The sequence below is a fragment of the Mustela nivalis genome (assembly GCF_964662115.1).
Source record: "Mustela nivalis genome assembly, chromosome: 11".
NCBI classification, from domain to species: Eukaryota; Metazoa; Chordata; class Mammalia; order Carnivora; family Mustelidae; genus Mustela; species Mustela nivalis.
In genome coordinates, this window is record NC_139030.1 from 85,408,011 (window position 1) to 85,427,599 (window position 19,589).

The 19,589-nt window shown below is 48.3% G+C and overlaps 2 protein-coding genes across 6 annotated transcripts in view; both read left to right on the top strand.

Annotated features, from left to right (window-relative positions):
• Window positions 1-7,600: 7,600 nt before the first annotated feature.
• The window catches only part of PTPRN (protein tyrosine phosphatase receptor type N), a 56,535-nt gene continuing 44,546 nt past the window's right edge, over window positions 7,601-19,589 (top strand). Inside the window, exon 1 of the mRNA XM_082690095.1 lies at window positions 7,601-7,604. The gene's annotated coding sequence lies outside the window, so the exon portion shown is untranslated. The remainder of the gene's footprint in view (window positions 7,605-19,589) is intronic.
• On the top strand, window positions 8,974-12,350 carry LOC309844495 (regulated endocrine-specific protein 18-like). Of its 5 annotated transcripts, XR_014300738.1 has the most exons (6): window positions 8,974-9,152; window positions 10,069-10,119; window positions 10,293-10,397; window positions 11,404-11,536; window positions 11,776-11,815; window positions 11,927-12,350. XR_014300738.1 is itself a non-coding variant. In XM_082691437.1 (5 exons), the coding sequence occupies exons 1-4, from the start codon at window positions 9,035-9,037 to the stop codon at window positions 11,502-11,504; spliced, it is 375 nt and encodes a 124-aa protein (XP_082547563.1). In that variant the 5' UTR covers window positions 8,974-9,034; the 3' UTR covers window positions 11,505-11,536; window positions 11,776-12,350. The 5 variants fall into 5 exon arrangements, 3 of the variants coding, with proteins under 3 accessions (XP_082547563.1, XP_082547564.1, XP_082547562.1); XR_014300737.1 differs by having other exon boundaries at window positions 11,404-11,815; XM_082691437.1 differs by having other exon boundaries at window positions 11,776-12,350.

Sequence of the window (19,589 nt, forward strand, 5' to 3'; positions counted from 1 at the left end):
GACTCCATCTCAATGCCGTGAGGTCTCCACACTCAGCGTGAGGCCCAGGCACTGTTCCCCTCCCTGCCCCTCTCAGTCTCATAAACTTTTATAAGCAGTCTCTGATTATTCAGTGTTTTTTTCTCTGGTTAATAATTTCCTATCATTTCTGTCTGTTCTCCTTTCTCTTTTTTCCCCTCCTTCCTTCCTCTTTCTCTCCCTCTTCCTCCTCCTCCATGTCCTCCTCTTCCTCCTGCTCCTCCTCTTGGGTTTGTTCATCCTTTTTTGCTTTACAGTTTGCCTAACTAATGGCTTTCCCCCAGAGCACCCGCAGTCTTACGTGTTAGTTTAAGTGCGCTGGTGATGGACACTGGCACAGGACACTGGGGTTACCAGCCTTTCCGCGGCAGGCTGCTTTGGAACCGAGCGCCCCCTAGTGTCGATGGGGTCCTAGGATTTCCACATCTCAGAGACCAGGCGGTGGCCCTTGATCACGAAGTCTAGTATTTTCTCAGTCTGCAGTAAACATGTGGTAGGAGTATTTTTATTTCCTTCCTTGTCCTTTGGTTGAACTCGGTGATTTTTGGAGGATGTCCAGAGAGATCTGGGCTCAGGCAGCCGCTGCCATCCCATGGGAACTGCCAGTGCTCTTTGTAATGGTAAAATGTGGACGGTGTTGATAGAAGACACTTAGTAACCCACAGTGTCCCTCACTTTGATCAATTCCGTAGACTTGGCCCAACTCCCACCTGCCAACAGTAGCACTTCTTTGCCCTGGGGGCGTGTTTGCTGCTAGACTAGTTTTCCTGTGAAGGCATTTGGAAATGCTAGGGAACTAATGCTCCCCACCCCAGAGACCAGCCAGGGACTGCCAAGGCTCCAAGAAGACTTCAGCTCCCTCACATCCTGGGAGATCATTCTGACATGGGAAGTTGACCCTGGCTTCCTGACCCCAGCAGAATTAAGCCTGATAACACACCCCTTTCCTGGCCCCCCTCCCTGTGTCTCACATCCCCACAGCCCCACGGGTGTTTCCCTCCACCTCCCAAACCAACTCCTTGCACTTGGATTTCTCAGGTCCGCTGCTGGGGGAGCTTAAACTAAGCTGGTGTTCCTTTGAGAGCTGGAATAAGACAGGGACGCCTGGTTTTCTATTTCCAGTCAACATTGTACTGTTGGTCTCTAGCTTGATGAAAAAGTGATACAGAGGATAAAAGGAACACTGAAAGGAGAGGAGCAAACGTCCTTTTGATATGACTTATTACATAGAAAACCCAAAGGCTGTATTACTTGAATTAATAAGAGTTTACCAAAGATAGCTGGCTGAAAAATCAATATACTAAAATTAATTCTATTTATTTAGACCAGCAATGGATAGATAGAAAACGAAAAATTTAAAAGGACAACTTTACGAAGCAAAAGTACCTACGAATAAGTACTAAAAGATTTCCATAGAAGAGGTCCAATAATTTTGGAAGATAGGTGTTATTTGTGGATATGAAAATCAATATTGTGAAAATACTGGTTATCCTTCAAATTCATACATAGACTCAGTGCAATCCTAATAATGTAATGGGTTTGCTTCTCTCTACTTATAAATAATGGAAGTTGACATGTGGACTCTATAATATATATAGAAATAGCTACAACACTTTGAAGACAATCACCTTATCAATTATCAAAGCTTATTACAAAACTGATTAAGACTCTTATCAATTGGTTCAAGTGGTTCAAGGGTTGATTGACCAGTAGAACCAACAGAGACAAGTGAGTATCTGACACTTGATTTATGATGTAAGTGGCAATTCAGATGATCTTTTCAATAAACTGTGCTATGAAAATTGGATATCCACATGGAAAAATTAAGTTGGAACCCTCCCTCCGACAATATGCAAAGTTGATTGCAAATGGATTTTAGATCTAAATATAGATGGCAAGTAAATAAAGCTTTTAGAAAATATTAAAGGGGAGTACCAGGGAACCTGGGTTGCTTGGTGGGTTAAAGCCTCTGCCTTCAGTTCAGGTCATGATTCCAGGGTCCTAGGATTGAGCCCCGCTCAATCTGCTCAGCGGGGAATCTGCTTCCCCCCGCCCTCTCTGCCTGCCTCTCTGCCTACTTGTGGTCTCTGTCTGTCAAATAAATAAATAATCTTTAAAAGAAAAAAAAAAAAGGGAGAGTCTATGATCTCGGTTGGGGAAGATTTAAATAGGATACAAAGAACACCAGCATAGAGGAAAATATTGACATATTTGACCTCATCGAAATTAAGACATCATTAAGAGGATTAAGGACGCTTATTTGCAACACATGCAATTGACATAGAGCTCCTATTCAGAGTACATAAGACCTACAGACAGAAAAGTCAGATATCTAAAAGAATGGGCAAAATAAGTGGGCACTCCATAATAAAAAGCCATTAAATATATGAAAACATGCTCTTCTTCCACAGCCATCAGAGAAATGTTGGGTTGAATCATGAAATTGTTTATGTTTGACCATTTTGACCTACAAAATGGCAATTTCATGTGGTTTAATCTAATATAAATTAAAACCACGGGTCACCATTACACACCCTATCGTAATATACGTGGTTTTAAAATTTTAAAATCTGATAATACCGAGTGTTGGTAAGGATGTGGAGCAACAAGAAGTCTCAGACAATGTCAGTGCGAATGTAAAGTGACAACAGTTTGGGACGTCAGTTCAGCGTTAGCCTTGTTGGCGCAGCTACTCCACTCCCCCAGACCACCTCTGTAGAACTGAGATAAGGAAACTGAAGGACTCCGTAAAAATCTACGTTTTGCTCCCTTTCCTGCTTCTCTTCCTGCTAAGACCATACACCCACTTACACATGCTGTGTAATGCAAACAGCATATGCCCTCCTTGGAGGGGACAAAGAGTTAATGCTTTTTTTTTTTTTTTAAGATTTTATTTATTTATTTGACAGAACACAAGTAGGCAGAGAGAGAGGAGGAAGCAGGCTCCCTGCCTAGCAGAGAGCCCTATGCGGGGCTCAATCCCAGGACTCTGGGATCATGACCAGAGCTGAAGGCAGAGGCTTCAATCCACTGAGCCACCCAGGCGCCCCTAAATTTATTTTTGAGAGAGAGAGATCACAAGTAGGCAGAGAGGCAGGCAAAGAGAGAGGAGAAAGCAGGCCCCCGCTGAGCAGAGAGCCCGATGTGGGGCTCAATCCCAGGACCCTGAGATCATGACCTGAGCCGAAGGCAGAAGCTTAACCCACTTAGCCACCCAGGCACCCCAAGTTAATGCTTTCTTCAGACTAGCTAACATCTAAGCAAGGACCAGATGAGAATGACCGGAGGAAGCCCTCCTATGCATATTCCAGACAACCCACACTAGCCATCTCAATGCCAAGTCCCCCAGCTCCAAGTAATAATACCTGGGCCCTTGTCTTTGTTCCAGCCGGTTCCTGGATGCTTGAGAGGACATGTACACTGGACCACAGTCCTCAATAAATACCCTTGGGTCTCAAGCAAAGAGGAGACTCTCTTTTTTCCTTTCTGAGTCTCCTAGACACTCTGAACCTTCACTCTCTCTCTGCCCTCAGTAAACTCTGCTTTCATCTCCTGCTGGCTTACATTTGATTTTTACCCTGCACGCAGCCAAGAATCCCCTTGGCTGGTCCTGTGGGACCTCTTCTGGGTCCCTAGCCCCAGCCTGCTGGCATCAGAAGCATTTGCATGTGCACCACAAATATTCACAGCAACTGTTCCTAAGATTCCCGAACTGGTAACAACCCCAGGGTCCATACACAATACAGTAGATACTGGGAGAGATGCCAGTTTTGTGGGGGCTGAAACATACAATTTGGGGGACCCTCTTTAAGTAGAAGAATACAAAATTACAGATAAGAATTTAGTATGAAAGCAAATATCTTATAAATGAGGACAAACAGGGGCCCCTGGGTGGCTCAGTCTGTTGGGCATCTGCCTTTGGCTCAGGCCAGGATCTCAGAGTCCTGGGATCAAGCTCCACATCGAGCACCCTGCTCAGTGGAGAGTCTGCTTCTGCCTCTCCCTCTATCTGCCACTCCCCCTGCTTGTACTCTCTCTCTGTCTCTCTCTGTGTCAAATAAATAAATAAATAAATAAATAAATAAATAAAATCTTTAATTAAAAAAAAAAAACAATGAGGACAAACAAACAAAAAATGAGGACAAACATAAAAGCCACATGACCATTTCAATAGATGCAGAAAAAGCAGACCAAATCCAACATCCTTTCATTAAAAAAAAAGTCACACCCAGAAATAGGAGGGAACTTCCTAACCTGATAAAGGGTATCCATGAGAAACCCACAGATAAACATCATACTCAGTGATGAAGGACTGAAAGCCATCCCCTTAAGGATCAGGCACAAGGCAAGGAAGTCTGCTCTCACCAATTTTAGTCAACATTAGACTGGAGCTTCTATCCAGGGCAGTCAGGCAAGAAAAAGCATAGCTAGAATGAGAAAACATAGTATAACAAGTTACTTTTGCAAATCATATAAAAATATTTGATCATGTGAACACATGGCTAGCACTCCTCCCAGAGCCTTGGAAGGAATCTGGGAAGAGGAGGACCCCAAAGGCTGGAGGTTCTTCAGCTTCTGGATCCTAGTGTAAAGTTATCACACAACGGAAGACTATAAAGCAATGAAAATGAATACAATAGTGTCTCATTTGATGATATGGGTAAATCTTTATAATGTTCAGAGAGGGCACCTGGGTGGCTCAGTTGTTAAACATCTGACTGCAGCTCAGGTCATGATCTCGGGGTCCTAGGATCAAGACCCACCTCGGGGTCCCCATTCAGTGGGGAGTCGGCTTCTCCCTCTTCCTCTGCCCCTCCCCTGCTCAAGCATGGGCATGCTCTCTCAAATACATAAAATAAATAAAATACAATGTTGGGACGCCTGGCTGTCTCAGCCAGTAGAGCATGTGACTCTTGATCTCAGGGAGTTTGAGCCCCACAGTGGGTGTAGAGATTACTTTTAAAAAATCAAATATAGGGTGCCTGGGTAGATCAGTCAGTGAAGCATCTGCCTTCTGCTCAGGTCATGATCTCATGGTCTTGAGATCAAGTCCCATGCTGGGGTCCCTGCCCGGTAGAGAGTCTGCTTGTCCCTCACCCTCTGCCCCTCCCCGCCTCATGCTCACACACACTCTCAAATAAAATCTTTAAAAAAATACAATACGTTGAACAAAAGCAGTCAGCACAAAATAATACATATTGTAATTTAGTGAGTTAAATAGTGTCTCCCCAAAATCGCTGTCTCTCTGGACCCCAAGAACGTGTCCTAATTTGGAGATTGGCTCTTGCAGATGTAATTGGTTAACGTTCTGGGGAGGAAATCCTCCTGGATTAGGGTGATCTCTAAACCCAATGATCAGTGTCTTTATAAGAAAAAGGAGAGAGAGATGTGGACACAGCGGAGATGCCATCACAAGCCAATGAATGCCAGGAGTCCCTAGAAGCTGACCAAGGCAAACAAGGATACTGCACAGAGCCTTTGGAGGGAGCATTGCTCTGCCAACACCTTGATTTTGGACTTCTGGCCTCCTGAACCATGAAAGAATACATTTTTGCTGTAACGACCAAAATGGAGTCTCTCATGTCATGCAGGGGCTTGTGTCAAGCAATGACACGAGCAGATAAGGTATTGCTGCTTGGCAATATTGCGGGGACCAGCGTCAGAAGACAGTCCAGAAATGAGCAGAACCAGAGCAGGTCTGTGGGTCCCCGAAACAGATTAAATCTCTTTAAAAAGGGGAGGATTTGGGCAGCAAACTGTCACAATCTTCAGGCATGACCCCTCTTTGACCACTTAAAAAAGGCAACTTCCCCGATTGATCTCTGAACAGAACCTAGAACCTTTCCCTGCTTGAATGTCAAAGGCAGTCAGCGCTGAGAGCTGACCCTGACCCGACCCGGGCCTTATCTCAACCGCGAGCCCACACCCTGACTTTGCATTTGGTTCACTCCCTTCCTCCACCCTTCTGTTACCTTGCTCGTGGCGTGGTTTGTCTTCTGCCTTGCTGTGTATGTTAAGAAGCTGAGTCTAATCACATGGCGAGATGTCACTGAGCTCGGAGTCCTGAACCTGCTTTATAACTACGAATTAACTTTGCTTTATGACTGAATGAAGCTGACATATGTGGGAAGGTACCATGCGTGTGTGCTCCTTTGTAGCGTGTTCCTGACATGTGTTGAAGTCACTACGCTTGTAATTTGTTGCAGGAGCCCTGGGAAGCTAGTCCACCATATAATTACATTTTTAAACACCGCTCTTTAGAAACGTGTGCTTAAGTTACACAATGCCTGTCATTGCTGCACAATGACAAAGGTAAGGGAGGGAGTTTGTCCCTAAAGTCAGGAGAGTGATTAACATCAGCGAGAAGGAGCGGAGATGGAACCTAGCAAGGACAAGGCAGTGTTTCCGCAGGTCCTGGCAGCGTTCTGTCGCCTGGAGAGCAGGACGTGGTTGTTCACAGCCTAATAATCTGTTGAGCTGCACCCTTGCGTCTTCTTCACTTAAGTTTACATGGTATTGCTTTTCATAACCACCAGGTAAAATTTCTCATTAAGGGGGGGAGGGGAAGGGAGCACCTGAGTGGCTCAGTCAGTCGAGTGTCCAACTCTTGATCTCAGCTCAAGCCTTGATCTTAGGGTTGTAAGTTCAAGCCCTGTGTTGGGCTCCACGCTGGGCATGGAGCCTACTTAAAAGGAGGAGTGTAGGAATCGTAAGGTCCTCCCATCACAAAAGTTGGCATTAGACACATTCTAAATTGAAAGAGGAGAGGAGTTCCTCCAAGATTATTGGGTTATTAGATATAAAGAAATGTCCCCTTCTTGCTCAATATACCTGAGAAGGTCAGGATGGGCCCTGGGCAGAGAGTAGATGAGCGGGTCGGTGGGGCTCTCCTGGAAATCCTCTTTCCCTGGCCCGGCTCCCCTTGCTTCCCCCAGGGGGCGCTGCTCTCCACTGAACTCAGCTTCCCGGGACTGGAGGCCACCCACCCCCCCTCCCTGGCTACCTTAGCGCCCAGCCTCTTTTCCAGATTTCCATCAGGATGATCACATCCTGAGGGAAGACCCTGTTCCCCGAAAAAGGGTTTTGCAGACTTCAACACAATGATATTGTCTCCTTCCCTGGATAACCACGAGGAGGCACAGTACTAGAGGCCCATGCCTTGCTCTCTACCCCTCTCCCACCACCACTCCTTGAATACCCTCGCAGACAAGAGGCTACCAGGGAGCCTCCGAGGCCGAGTCAGGCTTTGGTCCGGCTTTGGTGAGACTGCCTCAGGGTTCCCCTCTCCCCATCCGGATGGGCAGCCTCTGTGCTCTGGGCCTAGCTGGGGGCTCTCCCCTCTCCCGGATAAGCTGTGAAGCAGGACTCCTCAGTTCTGCTCCCGATGCTCCTCCAGACCAGGCCTGCCCTTCTGGGTCTCAAGGTCTCCCTCCCACCTGTAGGGCTTGGGCTATGGTGGGAGAATCCCAGGGGAGGCCGAAGCTGAGGTGGAGCAGAATTCCATGCCCACCGTGTTTGTGGAGCATGCGCTGTTCTTACATCCAGCGTCGGATTCCATTCTTAGGAGGCTCCCTCACGCGGAGCCCATCTAACGGATGAGAACACTGAGGCAGAGACGTTTCATACCTGTCTCTGGACCCCCACCCCCAAGTCCCCTTTATTTGTTCAACAAATATGTACTGAGAGTCTACTCTGAGATGGGTCTGGAGCTAGACCCTGATATGTCCCCCCAGCCCGCTCCCCGCCCTCTTGCAACTACACTCCAAGGAAGAGGCAGAAAGGAACAAGTCACTATAAATTGTGGTGTGTGTTGTGGAGGAGAAGAGGGACGGAAGCGAGGCGGTAATGCTGCGTAGGGAGAAGAAACACATCTCTGACAGGATGCTGTTTATGCTGAAACAGAGGGACAACCGTGAGGGCAGGGAGAGGAGGAAAGAAGAGCTCAGGCGTTCATGAATGGAGAGGAAACTGGTGTGGCTGGAACACGGAGAGAGGGAGAAGGAAAAGCCTGGAGAGGGAGGGGAGGCTAGGTCATGCTGCGTCTTCTTGGCATGGGTGGGGGGGTCAACAACTAGTCTGAGGTGTAAAGGAAAGCCATGGAAGAGGGGTAAGGAATGGAGAAACATGCTTCAATTTCTATTTTAGTTAGCTCCTCCAGGTGCTTATAAAAGAGATTATTGGGAGGCAAGACTGGAACAACGTGGATTCTAGGCTCCTGGCTCACAGCCCAGTTTATCAGTTACTCCAAGCAACCAGATGAGAAGCAGTCTCAGCAGGTAAGAGATGACGGCCGTGGTAGGGGTCTGGAAAAGACATGGACTGACAGGAGAACATTTTTGCAGGGAGAAAGCTTATCAAAGCCTGGGGTGGCAGGGCGTGGGGTGGGGGGCAATGATAGAAAGGCAGGGTCAGAAGACAGTCATGGCCAGTGTTAAATGAGTGCTTACTATGTGCCAGTCCGGTCCTACTTCTAAATGTTTCCCCAGGGTATTAAACTAATTAATCCTCCTAGAAACACTGTGAACTACATACTAGAATCATCCTCATCTTAGAGGTGACCAGGGGCCCAGAGAAGTTAAAGGGGCTGCCTGCAGGTGCTCGGGCTTGACCCCAGGCAATCTTACCCAGCATACGGTCTTAAGGAGTCCCCAAATAGGGCATCCTACTTCTCAAGAATGGTGCCCAGGTGCTGTTTACCGATTTTCAATCCCACTTGAGACCCACCTCCCCTGTCCCCCACCAATCTTTAATCCTTGGAGAGAAGGAGGTGGGGCGATGCTCCTGTCGTGTGTGATGGGGGTGTCTGGAGGGGGTTCTAGAGCGAGGGCAATTATATTCGGAGCAACCCATCTTAAAAGCAGGACTCTGACGCCAAGACCCCAAGAGCTGGGGCTGGGGGCCCTGTTACAAGCCGCGCCGTTGGCCGAGCTGCCGCAGGGGGGCGCTCGCAGCTGTCGTCGGGGTCTGGCCTTGGCCGCGGAGGTTCGCGCGCTGGAGCAGACGCTCGGGAGCAGCCATGCAGCAGCCGGCGCGGCGGGCGCGGGGGGCCCGGGGACCTGTGGGAATGCGTCTGATTCTTTGCTTCCTGCTGTTGAGCAGCTGCCCGGGGGGCTGGCACGCCGTTAGTCCCCACGGTCAGGAGGAAAGCTGGGGGGAGGGCAGGGAAACGGGGGTTGCAGGAGCGGTGGGTGTGCGAAGCTCCGGGAACAGTGCGTGGTGAGGAGAGTCCGAGGGCGTCTTGCAGGCGGGGGTGGGGAGGTTTGGAGGGGAGTTGAAAATCGGAAGGTGGAGGTAGGACAAAAAAGAAGCGGGCCCCAAGGGAGGCTGGGGGTTCAGCAGGAGGAATGGAGAGGACCCCCGAGTGGTCCAGGGGATACAGATCCGGGCCACAAGGCCACGGGAGAAACAGCACGCGCTGAGGACCAGGGCGGAGGTGGCCGGAACCGAGCGGTAGGCAGAAGGAGCCAGGCCTTTCTGGTATCCAGTCCTGATGACCTCGGGGAGATGACTGCGCCCAGCCAGGCCCCTGGGCTTACTTACCCTCCAGCCTGGGGACGCAGGTCCCTGGCGGCTATGGGAGGACGCCTAGCTTTCCCCACACTCGTGTCCCTCCCTCCTCCTCCACCTGTTCTCCGCTGGTCCTTGACCTTGGAGACCAGTGTGAAGGACTCCATGCGGGCCGGCGCTCCGCGGAGAGCTGGGTGCGTGCGAAGGAGCGGCAGACCCCGTGCAGATGCCGGAACCCTGGGCCTTTTGGATTCTCCCCAACCCCACTCTGTCTACCTGGACTGAGGAGGGTCTCTGTGGTGGAAAGGTCATTCCCCACATCGCGCAGCTGGGTATCCTGTGGCTTCCAGGGTGAGAACCTGGGCTGCCTGCCCTAACAGTCTGAACCCAGGTTCCAGGTTTATTCTTCCAAGGGTTCCAGAACTTTTTTCAGCTCCCCACCTGGGAAGCAGCCGAAATTCTTCCCCTATCCCTAGCCAGTTTGCATGTCTGTCCGTTCAGTTTTTGTAGCCCTCTGAGGCTCTGCTCACCTTCCATCTACAGGCTGGCTCTTGGGCCGAAGACTCTGCTCTTACCTGGAAGTCTGTGCCAGGGGTGAGTAAGACCCAGTGGATAAAGAGCAAGGGGCAGAGATGAAGGGAGAGCAGATCACCCGGGAAGTGGGAGGGATCTGAGAGTGATGGTGGAAAGGGGACCGCTTTTCTGCAACCCGCACCTCCTGAAGGCTTTTGGCCGTCGTCCCTGCTAACGCCATTCTGTGTCCTTAGGGGGACAGGGCCAAGTGGGAATGCAGCTGGTCAGGTCCCGGCAAGAAGTCACCAGCCTGGCCTTCCCATACTTCCGAGGTGTCCTCCAGCGGCTTGTGCCTCAAGGTGAGCGCAGAAGAGCTGAAAGAGAGAGACTGGGCTGTCAGGTGCAAAGGTGGGGGAAGGGTCCCCAACTTGACATGAAAAACACCTTCCACAAATTTCTCTACCTGAAACTTTCTCATCACACTCGCCGTTGGAGCCTCACCGGGCCAGACCCAGAGCGAGACGGGGTGGGGGTCTCCTAGCCTTTGTGGGGAAGCTGTTCTCACTTGCCTTCTTTAGAGGAGTGCAGTAGAGGCGATTCATAGTCCCTGGAAGAGGTCAGCATCCAGTTCCTTGGGACTAGTCCCGTACCCCACCCCACCGTGCTATCCAAGTGCTCAGAGCCACGAATCATGGGGGCTCCAGTCAGACCCCCTTCCCTCCCCCACACCATATTCCAGATTCTGAACTGGGAAGAGTAGGCAGCTCAGAGTATATGGCAAATAGAGCGACGACAGAGGTGGGGTGGAGAGTGGGAGCGGATTTTTGGGGGGAAAGCGTCATACCCTTCTTGGAAACAGGGTTTCATGGTTGCAAGGTTCAGAAGGGAGAGCTGCTTGGAGTTCACATGACTGCTACTAACGATCATGGTGTCTAACGTGCAAGTAATGCCTTAGAGTTTTGAAACCACTGTTCATCCTCAGCTTTATTCAGGCCTTGTAGCAGCACCGTTGTTAAACTCACATTTGACCACTTACTGCACACCAAGCACAGTGCTAAGAAACTTACATGGATTATCTCCTGTAATTCTCTGAACAATGGTTCATCGTTTCACGGATGAAAAAACTGAAGCTCGGTCAATTTAATTAAGTTTCCCAGGGCCACAGAACTAGGAAGAGCAGGGATTCCAATGCCGAGGTGGGCAGAAGGCAAACTCCTGGACCCTAGCCCATCTCTGGATCCTTCCGGTGCCCTGTGGTCCTTATGCTTGGGCGAAAGCAGAAATTCTAATCACACTCTGGTTTCTGGGGTGGGCCAATCCAGCTGTTCCAAGTGTCACCTCACGCTCCTCCCTTTCTTCCTGCAGGACTGTTCTGGAAGGATGACATCCCTCAAAAAGTGAAGACCCAGAAGATGGAGTACATGCCCAGGCTCCATGCCTCAGAGACCTGCCTGAGAGAGGGGTAGACAGCCTTTTCCACCAAAACCACCACGCCAAGGTGTGTGAGACCTGCGGTCTGTCCACACTGCGTGTGACCGATAGACAGAAGGACTGGGAAGGGAAGGAGTGTCAGGGCTGTAGGTAGGAGGTGTCAGACGTCCAGTGAATAAAATGGAGAGAGCGCCTGTCTGATTTCCGCCTGACGCAATCCCATGATCCTGGTGTGGTCTGTGAAGGGAGGGGGTTGGGTCACATGGCCACTGCTTGGTATTCCCTGACTTAGTCTTTGTCTTCTAGGGGCAAGTGCAAAGAGAAATTCTGACTGTTGTTCCCTAAGGTGAGGGGCCCTCAGAAATTTAGAAATTCTTCATTTGGGTCCCATCTCTTTTCCTCTGGGCCTTTTCACCATTTCCTCTTCACCTTTGACTCCTGCCTTCCTTCCCCTCAGAGCCCAGTGATCAAGGTGAACAAGGAACAATGCTTGGACTAGGAAATGGTTTCAGAGTTCCAGACCCAAGAGATGAGCACTGCAGGTGAGGGCCTGGCCTTGTCTAGGAAAGCTGAGCCTACCAAGGGTCTGTGTATAGAGGGAGGCAGGGTAAAGGAGGGAATAGACGTTGGTTGATAAGGGATGACAAGACTTCACTGAGGCTGATGGAGAACCTTCTGGAAGAGAGGGCCTGGAGGATGGAAAAGAACAGAGCTTTCTGTACAGAGCCAGCCCAATCCTGGTTCTGGCGCTGCCCAGCTATGACCTTGGACACCTTCCCTAGGCTCTTCATGTCCCTTCTTCCACATCTGTAAAATGGGAATGGTAATAAAGGCGACCCCTTGGTGGTGCTGTGTGGATTAAAGACAATAATACGAAAAACGCCAGTGGTTGCTGGATTGAGGGGAAATCCTCCCTTTCCCCACCAGAGGGCATCCCCACTTTCTCACAGAACTTTCCAGATTTCCCCCAGCTGCGGGGTGCAGGAACTGGGGGGCCTCCAGTGGCTTCTTAAGAAAGACCCAGCACAGGCACAGAGCTTAAAGGGCCCACAGAAATCTACTTTGGAGGTTTTACAACCTAAAAAATAATATGGGCTCTCTGTCTTTCTAAGAAAATTTTGAGTATGACATGACCCTAAGCTTCACCTTGCCCATCCATCCATCCAACCATCCATCCCTATGTATCTATGTAAATTTCTCTTTCCCTATACACACACATACATACATATATACAGATACCTCTATATATAAATCTAAAGCGACGATCCTTAAATGGGACAGTACTCAGAACCCCTCACATCCAGCCTCCCCTTTGCTCTTCTCTGTGGTGTGAAAGAAGTCACCTGGGGAAAAAGCTCTCAGGCATCCCTTTGAATACTTGAGCTCTTGGGAGCCCAGGAAGAAAACTACTCACCTCTTGGTTATCATCCATCTTTCCAGCTGAGAACCTGAGTGGGCAGGCCTGGAGCAGGGCCAGACCTGGTCTCCTGACCCCACCTTCCCCCCCACCCCAGCCCCACCCTTTGTCTCCAGGGCCCCCGGTAGAGGGTGGGCTGCTTCGCACATCCGCACATCCGACTTCTCCACATTAATGAAAGCCTGAGGAGGTGACATTTGGACTTTGACCTAAGGGACACAAGGAAGCAGCCCCAGGAAGATCTGGAGGAAGAATCCCTAAGTCAGAGAAGGTGACCAGTACAATTGCCCCTGGGCGAGATTGCAGGCTTCTTTGAAGAACAGACAGCAAGACAAGCAAGAGCAATGTGGTAAATATTTTATAAAGATACAGTCATGTTGGGGCGCCCGGCTCAGTCGTTAAGCCTCTGCCTTCGGCTCCCATCATAATTCCAGAGTCCTGGGATGGAGCCCAGCATTGGGCTCCCTGCTTGGCAGGAAGTCTGCTTCTCCCTCTCCCACTCCCCCTGGGTGTGTTCCCTCTTGGTGTCTCTCTTTCTCTCTGTCAAATAAATAAATAAAATCTTTTTTTTTTAAGATTTTATTTATTTGACAGAGATCATAACTAGGCAGAGAGGCAGGCAGAGAGAGGGGTGTGGGAAGTAGGCTCCCTGCTGAGCAGAGAGCCTGATGTGGGGTTTGATCCCAGGACCCTGAGATCCTGACCTGAGCTGAAGGCAGAGGCTTTAACCCACTGAGCCACCCAGGCACCGCTAAATAAATAAAATCCTAAAGAAAAAAAAAAAAAAAGATACAGGGATGTTGCTGGAAGATGGATTATGAAACAGATAAGAGTAGAACCAAGTCCAACTGTTTGGGGCTACCGAGTTGTCCAGGCAGGACCCTGGACTAAGGTCGAGGCAGCGTGGCTGGAAAGCTCTGAGCTGGACTCCACCCTCTGCCGCTCAGAGGCGCGTCAGCCTTTTACCCCTTTCAAAGAAACTGGTCCTCCTCTGTGTCACCATGGCAGCCAGGCCTCCTTAGCTTGGATTGGTTGCTGGGCCACATCGTTGGTCCTGTGACTGACCCCACGATGGGGACCGGTTGCCATGGTTTTACCAAGTGTGCAAACAAGGAACTGCCATTCTCCAGGCCCGGGGTACCAAAGAGCTCTGTGTTTCATGGGAAATCCCTGGAAGGAGATAAGATTAAAGATGGGGACCGGGAAAGGCCTGTGGTCTGAGAGCACCAGAGTCCCTTGTCTCAGACCTTATTCACATCAAGACTGCCATGGAGACCTGCTCTGAATTTGGTGGGGAGGGGTGGGAAAAGGAGTTGCAATCCCTGCCTCAGAGCATTCATTGAAAATTCCTTGTTTCTTCCCATTTTAGACTGGCTTTGAGCCATTCCCTAGTCTGAGTCATGAGTCAGGAGTCACAACCTCACAGCTGATTGAGGCCTAAGGGGAGGCTTCCCATCCCCCACACCGTCTTGGTGCTTTCAAGAAGGACAGTTTCAGGGGCACCTGGGTGGCTCAGATGGTTGGGCGTCTGCCTTTAACTTGGGTCACAGTCTCCAGGTCCTGGGATTGAGCTCCATGTCAGGCTCCCAGCTCAGTGGGGAGTCGGCTTAGCCCTCTCCCTCTGCCTCTCCCCTCGCTTGTGCTGTATTCTGTGTCTCTCTCAGATGAATAAATAAAATCTTTTTTATTTTTATTTTTATTATTTTTTTTTAAGATTTTATTTATTTGTCAGAGAGGGCGAGCGAGAGTGAGCACAGGCAGACAGAGTGGAAGGCAGAGTCAGACGGAGAAGCAGGCTCCCTGCAGAGCAAGGAGCCCCATGTGGGACTCGATCCCAGGACGCTGGGATCATGACCTGAGCCGAAGGCAGCTGCTTAACCAACTGAGCCACCCAGGCGTCCCAATAAAATCTTTTTTAAAAAATTTATTTATTTAACAGATAGATCACAAGTAGGCAGAGAGGCAGGCAGAGATAGCAGGGAGCAGGCTCCCTGCTGAGCAGAGAGCCAGATGCAGGGCTGGATCCCAGGACCCTGGGATCATGACCTGAGCCGAAGGCAGAGGCTTCAACCCACTGAGCCACTCAGGCACCCCATAAAAACTTTTTTTTTTTTTTTTAGAAAGGACAATTTTGGTCTGACCCAAATTTGGATCATTAAAGCCTATTTTCAAGCAAACTCTATAGACTTGTCTGGAGCCAGGACGGGTAGGGTTTGGAACAGACTGGAGCCTCCGAGGTGAGAGAGGTGAGATCAGAACAGGGGGAAGGTTGGGATGTGGGATTCGGAGAGCAGAGCCCTGGTTGCTCCCAATGCCTGGATTCTGATCACTCCTCCCCTCACAGATCATTTCTAAGGCAGATGAAAGGCAAGATGGAATCACAGCTGGACGGGCAGCCATCCCCACCCGCAGTGTCTTCTTGGTCTCTCTTCCATCTACATCCTTCCAGACCTAGGGTTTGGCAGGCCTGGAACCTTGCTCTGCCTTTGAGGTATATGGTACCCTCTGAGCATTAGGATCCCCTACAGAGCAGTCATGCCAATCTCAAGCCCAAGAACCCACACAGAGAATTCTGTGACTACAAGATTTGCACGTTTAACATTCTGATACCTGTGATCACTTTGCTGCTGGGAGAAGGGGACTGGCCACCACTGCTCAATCCGGCTAAACCCTGGGCATTCCCATGCCTCAAGCTTAATATTTCTCAAGCCACTTAACTCCTTTGATCCTCAGAAATAGGAGCAATTGGGAAAGTACCAAGCCTACTGTCTGTTCAGACTGTTGTAACAAAATACAATAGAAATTTATTTCTCATGGTTCTAGAGGTTGGGAAGCCAGTATGAGGCTCTGGCAGAATTGGTGTCTGGTGGGGACCTGCTTTCTGGCTCATAGATGGTGCCTTTTCACTGTGTCCTCGCATGGAGGAAGGGATGACAGATGACTCTGGGATCTTTTTTCTATAGGGCACTAATTCCATTCATGAGGGGTCCACCCTTAGGACCTAATCACCTCACAAGGGCTCCACTTGCAAATGCTATCTTATCACCTTGAGGGTCAGGATTTCAACATATGAATTTGGGGGGGATGCAAATATTCAGACCATCACACCTACCTACTTATAGACCCCAGGGAAATTAAGAGACACTCCTCTGATAATACAGGCTTCACCATGTTGCCAGTGCATGTCCTAACCCCTGCATCTGTGCGTCTAAGGACACAGCTAAGCATAATGTTCAATTCATTGCATTGGTCTACATCTGGTTTTTATTAGTTAGGTTGACCCCTACCATCTAGCCTACTTTTCCTGATCATACATTCACTGTCTCTGGCCACCACGACACATGGTTCCTGCCTCAAGGCAACTGAAGCTTAGGGAAGGAAGATAAACATACAACATATATTCCCCAGTCCATCTCTGAGTTCCCCTGTAGCTTCGGGGAGACCGTGTCTGTACATGCCAACAGCTTCCCATCTCAAGCTAGGACTCTGCATCTTGTCCTGTGAGTTTTCTGGAATGCCAGCGATCTTGCCTACCTGTGCTCAAGACATCTCTGAGGTGTCTGGGACTCCACACCCCCAGAGGCAGCTCTCAACCAGTTCAGGACTGAGTTTAGCGGATAAAAATTCCAGCAGATCCATTCCCAGCAAGGAAAATCTGAGACAAGTTCTGCACAGATCCCTAGGGGTCCCCAGTAGGGTTTATTCCCAGTTGCCCATGGTGATGGTTAATTTTATATGTCAGTGTGACAGGGTGAAGGGATGCCCACATAGATGGTAAAACATTATATCTGAGTATGTCTGTGCAGATGTTTCTGGAAGAGATCAGCATTTGAATTAGTAGGCTGAGTACAGAAGATGTCTTCACTCATGCGGTAGGTATCAGCCAGTCCTTCAAGGGCCCAAACAGAACAAAAAGGTGGAGGAAGGCTGACTGCATTCTCTGCTTGAGCTGGGATGTCCATCGCCTCCTGCCCCTGGACATCGGTACTTCTGGTTTTCGGGCCTTTGGACTCAGGTTGGAACTTTTATCATCAGTTCCCCTGGTTCTCGGGTCTTAGGACACAGCTTTCACTGCAAACCATGGGATTTTTCTTTCTTTTTTTTTTTAAAGATTTTATTTATTTATTTGACAGACAGAGATCACAAGTAGGCAGAGAGGCAGGCAGAGAGAGAGAGGAGGAAGCAGGCTCCCTGCTGAGCAGAGAGCCCGATGTGGGACTCCATCCCAGTACCCCGAGATCATGACCTGAGCCGAAGACAGCGGCTTACCTACTGAGCCACCCAGGTGCCCCAAACCATGGGATTTTTCAACTCCCATCATCATGTGCACCCTTTATGTTCTCACTTGGGGTTATTGAAGCACTTTTCAGTATTTTATTTTAATACATCAATTGTGTTTTTAATTATCTTCCTATACTTTTGAAGTGGTTGCTTTAGGCATCTGAGTATACACATTTAACTTTCCACTTGCTGTTTTATGGGTCAGTAGAGCGTGCAACTCTTGATCTCAGGGTTGGGAGTTTTAGCCCCATGTTCGTATAAAGATTACCTAAAAATAAAATCTTAAAAAATAACCACTGTTTTACCATTTTAAGTGGAATGCAGAGGTCTTACCAGCATACGTTCCTTCCCTCTTCCCCATTTATGTCATAGCTGTTGACTAAAATCAATTACATCTACATTCATTGGAAACTCTATCAGACAATGTCAGAACCATCAAATGCATTGTAAGTAATTCAAAGAGGGGAGGCATAGCCTCGAATGTTTACACAGATAGTTCCTATTTCTATTACTTTCTCCATTCTTGATGTTCTAGATTTCCTTCTGATATCATTTCCCTTTTATCTGAAGAGCTTCCCTTAGCAATTCATTTAGAACAAGTCTGCTGGATACAAAATAGTTTTCCTCCATCTTTGTTTCACCTTCGTTCCTGAAGTATGTTTTATTGGATGTAGAATGCTGCAACAGCTCTTTTCTTTCACCACTTTAAAAATGTTATTTTATTCCCTTCTGGTCATCATGGTTCATCATGAAAAATCCACAGTATGTGGATTATTGTTTTCCTGTAAGTGATACATTGTTTTTCTCTGGCTGTTTCCAAGATTTTATCTTTGATTTAGTTTTTTTTTTTTTAAAGATTTTATTTATTTATTTGACAGAGAGAAATCACAAGTAGGTAGAGAGGCAGGCAGAGAGAGAGAGGAGGAAGCAGGCTCCCTGCCGAGCAGAGAACCCGATGCGGGACTCGATCCCAGGACCCTGAGATCATGACCTGAGCCGAAGGCAGCGGCTTAACCACTGAGCCACCCAGGCGCCCTGATTTAGTTTTTAGAAGCTTGATTATGATGCATCAGGGCATGGATATCTTCAAGTTTCTCCTGTTTGTGTAACCAAACCCAAGTTCATCTGCCTGACACAGGTGAAGGCCAGTCACTGAGACATTGAGTATGCAGGCTTATTCAAGAGCGACCCAAGTGAGGAGACTGAAGGGTAAGCCTCAAATTTGCCTCCCCAAAGAGGGAGAGTCAAGGATTTTTAAAGGCAAGCAGAAAAGCATCTGGATAAGGGAGAAAGAAGCTTTGTGACCCCAAAATAAAGGAACTTAGAGAGTATTATACAAAGCAAGATAAATTAGAGAGACAAATACCATACGATTTCACTCATATGTGGAATTTAAGAAATAAAACAGATGAACATAGAGGGGGAAGAAAAAAGAGAAGCAAATCAGAAAACAGACTCTTAACTATAGACAAACTGAGGGTGGCTGGAGGGGTGGTGGGTTGGGGGATGGGCTAAATGGGTGATGGGTGTTCAGGAGGGCACTTGTGATGAGCACTGGGTGTTGTATATAAGTACTAAATCATTAAATTCTACACCTGAAACTAATACTACACTGTACATTAATGAATTTAAATAAAAACTTGAAAAAAAAAAAAGGCAGTTACATTTCCTTTTGCTTTTTCATTTCAAAGGGGTGGCCTTTGGTCCTGACTGGTTCTGGCCAGCTTCTTCCTGAAACCTTGGGTCTCTGCAAAACTAAGTCAACACCTGTTGTTATCATGGTGTCGGGCAAGGATATTATCTTATAGAAATGGGATGGTGGACAGCAGTCTCAGAACAAGCAGATTCCAGTGAAAACGTTGCAGCTGTGCTTAGCTGCCCCGTTAACCCTTTGGTTGCTGGTTCCACTTGGAGTTCACTGAACTATTGGATCCGTAGGTTTCTGGCTTTTGACAAATTTGGGAAGTCTTCAGCCATTATTTCTTCAAATATTTTTAATGAACTACCCCCTTTTCTCCTCTTCTTTGGGGCTCCAGTGACATGCTTGTTAGACTTGTAGCATTGTCCCACAGGTCCCTGAGGCTGTTTACTTTTTTGCCCAATGTCTTTCTCTCTGTTGTTCTGATTGGATCACTTATTCAATCTTCAAGTTGACTGATACTTTCTTCTGTATTTCTATTCTGTTACTGAGCAGTGAGTTTTTTTTTTTTAAGTTATTGTATTTTGGGTTCTAAAATAGAAGAATGAGCGAATGAGTGAATGAATGAGGGAATAAAATAGCACATTAGAGAAACAAACAGAACAGCCAGTGGTAGGAAAGGCAGTTGGAGAAGTAAGCCCAGAACTGGCTATTTGGGGCCTTGCAGTTGGTAGCAAAGAGTCTAGATTTTATACAAAGGGCAGAGGAAAATCACTAGAGATT